The sequence below is a fragment of the Neopelma chrysocephalum genome, unplaced genomic scaffold, assembly GCF_003984885.1.
Source record: "Neopelma chrysocephalum unplaced genomic scaffold, ASM398488v2 Primary Assembly neopelma1_75, whole genome shotgun sequence".
NCBI lineage: Eukaryota > Metazoa > Chordata > Aves > Passeriformes > Pipridae > Neopelma > Neopelma chrysocephalum.
In genome coordinates, this window is record NW_020897736.1 from 14032263 (window position 1) to 14039651 (window position 7389).

General features: G+C 48.6%; 1 protein-coding gene across 2 annotated transcripts; it reads left to right on the forward strand.

The window, feature by feature from the left end:
- The first annotated feature begins 381 nt into the window (after positions 1 to 381).
- On the forward strand, positions 382 to 6250 carry FEM1B (fem-1 homolog B). 2 transcript variants are annotated; one of them, XM_027688241.1, is made up of 2 exons: positions 382 to 581; positions 3220 to 6250. In XM_027688241.1, exons 1-2 carry the CDS (start codon positions 553 to 555, stop codon positions 4853 to 4855), a joined length of 1665 nt encoding a protein of 554 aa, XP_027544042.1. In that variant the 5' UTR covers positions 382 to 552; the 3' UTR covers positions 4856 to 6250. The 2 variants fall into 2 exon arrangements, with proteins under 2 accessions (XP_027544042.1, XP_027544041.1); XM_027688240.1 differs by lacking the exon at positions 382 to 581 and adding an exon at positions 915 to 1009.
- The last annotated feature ends 1139 nt before the right edge of the window (positions 6251 to 7389 follow it).

Here is a 7389-nt window from a genome sequence, read left to right on the forward strand (position 1 = left end):
CATGAGAGTGTCCAGTGAAGGGCCTTGAGGAGCTGCTGAGGGCACTTGGTGTGGTCAGGTGGAGAAGAGGAGACTGAGGGGAGACCTCACTGCAGTTCCAACTTCCTGGGCAGGGGCAGAAGAGGGGCAGGGACTGAGCTCTGCTCTGGGGGATCAGGAACAGGACCCAGGGAATGGCTAGAGCTGTGTCAGGGCAGGGTCAGGTTGGATCCCAGGAAAAGGTTCTTCCCCCAGAGGCTGGTTGGGCACTGACCAGGCTCCCCAGGGCAGTGGGCACAGCCCCAAGGCTGCCAGAGCTCCAGGAGGGTTTGAATGATCCTCTGGGACACAGGGTGTGACTCTCGGGGATGGGCCTGTGCAGGGATAAGGGTTGAACTGGATGATCCTCGTGTGGCCTCTTTTGGATGCTCTGATGGCTTCATGTCTTTTTTATATTGTGGTGCCCAAAACTGACCCCAGAACTCAAGGCGAGGCTGCCCCAGTGCAGAGCAGAGCAGGACAAACCGTGGCTGTGAGAGCCACAAAGATGATTTGGAGTCTGGAGTGTCTCTGATGAGAAGGGACTGTGGGAGCTGGGCCTGGTTAGTCTGGAGAAAAGGAGACTGAGGGGGGATCTCAGCAATGCTTATAAACATCTCCAGTGAGCAGCAATGACTAAAACCAAAACTAAAACACATCAAATTCCACCTCCACATGAGGAAGAACTTTCCACGGAGAATGGCAGATCACTGCGAGGGCGTGGAGTCTCCCTCTCTGGAGACATTCCAAACCCAGCGGTTCCCGTGTCACCTGCTCTGGGTGATCCTGCCTTGGCAGTGGGTTGGGATGGGTGATCTCCAGAGGTTCCTTCCAACCCCAGCTGTTCTGAGATTCTGTGATAAAAATGCCTGTGTGGTTGGAGATCCCACCTGATGCTTTATGAGTCAGGAATGCCTTTGCTCTTCAGGAATTCCCCAGCTGAAGCCGTAGACAGGATAATGTTCCCCACAGCTCAGAGAGCTTCCCGTTGGTGAGGAGGTTGTCCCATGTTCTCTCTTGCTGTGCCAAAATGGCCTTTCTGTGACATTGTTTGGTGCTGCAGGTGACAGTGGAGATTGGGTTGGGGCAGGGTGGTACTTGGACACCTGGAGCTGGATCAGGGTTAACCTGGAGCTGGATCAGGGTTGGGTGGTCCCTGCACACCAGGACCCACCCCTTCGTTTACCCAAATCGAGGGTTTTCAGTGTCCAGCGCAGACATCCCAAGCAACATCCCTTCCTCACTGCTGGTAGCCAACATATGGGATGGCCAGGAGGAAAATGTGACATTTTAGGATGGGAAGGGAGGGATGAGGGTGCCAGGCCCTCAGCTGGGACCCACCAGGACAGTGGTGGGGATGTCCAGGTCCCCAGGTGCTGCGGTGCCGTGGCCTGAGGGAGGAGGAGTGTTGTTTTTAATACCTCCCAGAGTGCTCATCAAGCTCTCACCTTCCTGTCAGCGTCAGATGTGAGGCTGAGTAATGGAGAAGGTGTCTGGAAGAGCTTCAGGAGCTGCAGGTGGCTGGCACAGGGAGGGGAACTCATGGCAGACACTGAGCGAGGGGTCCCCGCTGGGCTCTTCCATCTGCTGCAGCTTGAATTACACCTGAGCAGCTCCACCCGGCCCAGCAAAGGCTGGCTCAGTTCTTACACACTGAATGAAGCAGGAGGAACCCACTTCCCTGGGTGGTTTGGTATTTTCTGTCTTCCTTTTCCCTTCCAGCCCTTGCCTTTTCCAAGCAGGAGCTGGTTGAGAATTCCTCGGCTGAGGTTTGCCCCAAATCCCGCCGAAGGAAGGGAGGGCCCCTGTTGACAGGCAGCAGATGCTGTGCTGCTGAATTTGTGCCTCCCTGGGGTGGTGATGTGGTGCCAGAGCCTCTGCCTGGCACAGATTAAAGGAGGTGTTGTCTGAGGCACAATGGGTGCAGTGGCAGAGGAGGAGGGACATGTGATCCCGCGGGAATGTCGTGCCTCAGATAAGGTGGCACAGCAGCTCCCCTTGTTTGGGCTCCAGCTTTTCGCTTGGAGCTACAGTGCACCAACAAATCACCTCGTGTTCATTAACAAATCCTATCCCCTGCTTCCTCCTGGTTTCATATAGAAATGTTCTAATGAGATTATTTACACAATAAGAAATTTCTTACTGTGAATTCTCTCTGCAGGCCAGAGAGCTCTTACACAGCCTGTGCAGTGTTGTCTGGAGGTGCTGGGTTTACAAACAGCCCCAGGTATTCCTGTGGAGCTCTGAGAGCTTCACCAAATGATAAAAATCACTGTTAAAGTGAAAATTAACCCAGTGTCTTACAAAATTTTAATTCTGGTAACTGTTCCTCCTCAGTGATTTGGGACTTGCCTTGGGCATTTATTAGCTGCAGTGTGAACACTCTCTGTTTCTACATTTAAATCCTACTTTAAAAACCAGGGAATGGGAAGGACATCACCCTTTATGTTTGGAGTTACGCTGTGCTAGGTTGGGGAATGAAAACAGCTCCACAAAGTGACCTGTCCCCTCATTTCCCAGAGGCAGCAAGGCCACGATGTGACCTTGCAGATCTCCAGAACTTCTGCTTTTTAAATTTAATTTTCTTCCTGGAGTTCCATTTGTGTAACTGCTGGGCTGGTTTAAGGCACAGGCTCTGGGATCAGGAGGAGCAGCGGAAGCTGTGGCAGTTTTGCAGCTCAGGGAGAGAGAAAAAGGAAGTGATAAGACATTTTGAAGCCAACTTTGCTGCCAGGGCCGGTGTTTGTGTGTCTGTACCATGTCTGTGTCTGGTTTTTTATGTCAATACATCCATTTTATGTTTTTTATTGTTCTTTAATGTCTCAGTTTGTGGCACAAGGCATCAAAGTGATAATTCTTGTAACTCTCCTTCCCAATTCTTTTAACTGTTCTTCCCGGATCTCCACAGGCCGAGGGCTGGAGCTTTTAGGTGGCATCTTCAAAGCAGCCTGGGAAGTCCTAGTGGAAATGTGGCCACATCCCTTGGCTGCTTTGAAGCTTCACCTTCCAAATCTCCTTCCTTGGGGAGGTCTGGGCGCTCAATCCCATTTTTTGACCTTGAGTTCCTTCAAGTCCGGGTGGGATGGCTGTAAAATCCCCGTTGTGGGCGGGGTGTGTGCCCACCCGTGTGGTGGGCCGGGATGCTTTTGGGAGAGCACCATTTTAACCACCTGTTTTAACTGCTTGTCCTCCCGTTTGCAGCTTCGTCATCGATGGAGCCACGGCGCTGTGGTGCGCGGCGGGCGCCGGCCACTTCGAGGTGGTGAAGCTGCTGGTGAGCCACGGCGCCAACGTCAACCACACCACGGTGACCAACTCGACCCCGCTGCGGGCGGCCTGCTTCGACGGCAGGCTGGACATTGTCAAGTACCTGGTGGAGAACAACGCCAACATCAGCATCGCCAACAAGTACGACAACACCTGCCTGATGATTGCGGCCTACAAGGGCCACACGGACGTGGTGCGGTACCTCCTGGAGCAGCGCGCCGACCCCAACGCCAAGGCCCACTGCGGCGCCACCGCCCTGCACTTCGCGGCTGAGGCCGGGCACCTGGAGATCGTGAGGGAGCTGGTCAAGTGGAAGGCGGCCATGATGGTCAACGGCCACGGGATGACCCCGCTCAAGGTGGCCGCCGAGAGCTGCAAGGCCGACGTGGTGGAGCTGCTGCTGGCCCACGCCGACTGCGACAGGAGGAGCAGGATCGAGGCGCTGGAGCTGCTGGGCGCCTCGTTTGCCAACGACAGAGAAAACTATGATATATTGAAGACTTACCACTATTTATATTTAGCGATGCTGGAGAGGTACCGGGACAGCGAGAGCGTCATCGAGAAAGAGGTTCTTCCCCAGATCGAGGCCTACGGGAACAGGACTGAATGCAGGACCCCTCAGGAATTAGAGTCTATTAGGCAGGACAGAGATGCCCTTCACATGGAAGGCCTCATTGTGCGGGAGAGAATTCTGGGCTCGGACAATATCGACGTTTCTCACCCCATCATTTACCGGGGGGCGGTCTATGCGGATAACATGGAGTTTGAGCAGTGCATCAAGCTGTGGCTCCATGCCTTGCACCTAAGGCAGAAAGGCAACAGGAACACCCACAAGGACCTCCTGAGGTTTGCTCAGGTCTTTTCCCAGATGATCCACTTGAACGAGCCCGTCAAAGCCAAGGACATCGAGAGCGTGCTGCGGTGCAGCGTCCTGGAGATAGAACAGGGCATGTCCCGCATCAAAACCACGCAGGACTCCGACATCCACACGGCCCTGGACAACTACGAGTGCAACATCTTCACCTTCCTCTACTTGGTCTGCATCTCTACCAAGACCCAGTGCAGCGAGGAGGACCAGTCGCGCATCAACAAGCAGATCTACAACCTGATCCACCTGGACCCACGCACGCGGGACGGCTCCAGCCTGCTGCACCACGCCGTCAACTCGGGCACGCCCGTGGACGACTTCCACACCAACGACGTGTGCAGCTTCCCCAACGCCCTGGTCACCAAGCTCCTGCTGGACTGTGGCGCCGACGTGAACGCCGTGGACAACGAGGGCAACAGCCCCCTGCACATCATCGTCCAGTACCACCGGCCCATCAGCGACTTCTTGACGTTGCACTCCATCATCATCAGCCTGGTGGAGGCCGGTGCCCACACGGACATGACCAACAAGCAGAAGAAAACCCCTCTGGATAAAAGCACGACCGGGGTGTCCGAAATACTCCTTAAAACTCAAATGAAGCTGAGTCTCAAGTGCCTGGCTGCCCGCGCCGTGCGGATCTACAACATCAGCTACCAAAACCAGATCCCCAGAACTCTGGAGGAGTTTGTGAAGTTCCACTAGGCCGTGTCAAACCTTTCGTGGTGGTGCTACCCCGGGACGACACCAGACAGCAGAATACACACGTGTACATGAAGTTGTTTTGTTCCATTCCTTTGGTTTTGGGTTCCTCTGGATTCAGTCTGCAGCCTCAGTTCTCGTGCAGATCTTGGAAAGGGGGGGGGAAGAAAAAAAAGCCACATTGTTTTCCTGTAGTCAAATCTGATGTTTTGAGATTTTGGTCGTTTCTTTTGATTAAAAGAATCGCTTCGTTATCTCTTGGTTTTATAAACAAAATGAAAAGAATCCCCATGTAACTCGTGTAGAATGTTTTGTTCCCAGTCCACATCTCCACTCACCATTTGCAGATTTTAAAACTCCTCGGAGTGAGGTGGGAAAGAAAAATTGCAAAGTCTGTGGTAGTTGGTTAAAAGTGAAGTCTCGACACCCAGAGCAATTCAGTGCTCTCATACCTCACCATCTCTTTATGCCTTTCAGTTCATGCTGAAGATGTTGGTAACGTTCTAAAGTTTCATTTCATTTTGAATTAAATTTTGAACGGCAGTTATCAACAGCTACAGACGTGGGGGATGCTCTGTTAGGAAATACAGGTTTAAATTCAGCTCTGACATGTTTTTCTAGTGGTAGCTGATGCATCAAGCTCTTCATTTATGCTCCTGTGGTAAGTGTTGAATAACTTTTGAACTAAAAACTTGCACATTGACCGAAAACACCCAGAATCATGGTTTCTTTTTCCGTAGCTGCGTTGCTCATTATATAAAGATCATGCATGGATACCTAGAAAATTGATGGGGTATTTGTGTTTGTGTGTGTCCCAACATTTCAAAACGCTTTTGACTCGTTTTTCTTTCTGTCCTTTCAATGATCAACACGCACCTTTTTTTTTGGTTTTTTTTGACTCAAAGTATGTAAAACTGCACTCCTGGATTCCAAATGCTGTACCTTCCTAACGGAGCAGTCTGTGTCGCCAAAGAGAGTCTTCCCTTGAAACTGGCTTTTCCAAGGAGCGTGGAGTCCATGCCTCCCTGAATTGGACTTGAGGATTTTTCATGGTTTTTACTCCTTTCATTAGGGAAAAAAAATCTCTATTAACACTGATTTTTACAAAATTGCCCTATCATAAAAGTCTTTTATGATAAGCAACTGATTGTACAATGCCGCTGTTGCTCGAGAACGTGCTTCTCCTTGGTAGAAGTTGCAGATGCTCCAGCAGTAAAATGTCACTTGTTTTGACAGGCTACTGAAAACTCTGGTTCTTTTAAACGCAGCTTTTTAACTGTCAGACGATGAAAGAATGTTCTGTAGGTTTTTTTTAAACAATCTGGGTAGAACTTTGAGGCGAGATTTGGGCACACGTTTCTATTTGTATTACAAATAAATAAGCATTGAATGTGGAATTAAGCTTGGAACTCTTCATTTTTGTCTAGGGGTAAGTGCTGGGGGGTGTGGCTTTGAGGGAAAAGCTTTAGGAACAGGTGTAGGACACACTCAGTTTTAAATGCTACTTAAATTATTAGAAGTGAGACCGGTTGCCTAGAGAAACTGTGGCTGCCCCATCCCTGGAAGTGTTCAAGGCCAGGTTGGATGGGGCTTGGAGCAACCTGGGCTTGTGGAAGGTGCCATTTTTCTGGGCTGCAGCAAAGTCCTTCCCAGCCCAGGACCTTCCCTCTCCTTAGCCTGGAATTTTCCAAGCATTAAAAGCTGAAGGATTGCCCTTGCTCTTTGTGGGAGTTATTTAACCCCTTGATACAATTCCTTCCAGCCCCCCCAGGTGCTCCTTTTCCTGGGAAAAGCAGCGGAGTGAGGGAGTGACGTCCCCTCTGGCGGGAGGGGGAGGATTTATTGGTGTTATTTATGGATCCTGGAGCTGCTCTGGGAGAGTGGATTGGCTTTTAAAAATAACCCCAGCTCAGCTGAGCCCAGCCCACGCTGGGCAGGAGCTCAGAGCAGGGGGGTGTGTGGATAGATGCTCACACACACACACAGATGTACATTCCCACACAAATATATATACATACATATATATATATATAAAATAACTAAATATAAAATAATAAATTTAAATATGTGTAAACAAAGACGTACACACCCTCGATCTTATGCGCCAAATTGCCTGTGAGCCTGGTTTCCCAAAGCTGGAGGAGATTTTATATATATAAAAATCATATATATATTATATATAATCTATTTATGTAGATGTTATAAATGATATATAGAATTAATATACAATATATAATAAAAATATAAAATATAGAAATATATAGAAATAATATATAATGAATATAATATGTAATAAAAATATATTTTGAATACGTAAAATTTTTAAAATATAAATTACATATATTTATATATAAGTTATATATATTCATATGCAATATATAATATATTTTTATATATTTATATATAAAATTATAGTATATATTGATTTATATATATTTGTATATTATATAGCTATAATCTATTTATATAGTTTTTATATATAGATTATATATATGGAATAAATATATAGAAATAATATCTATATGAATATATAATGA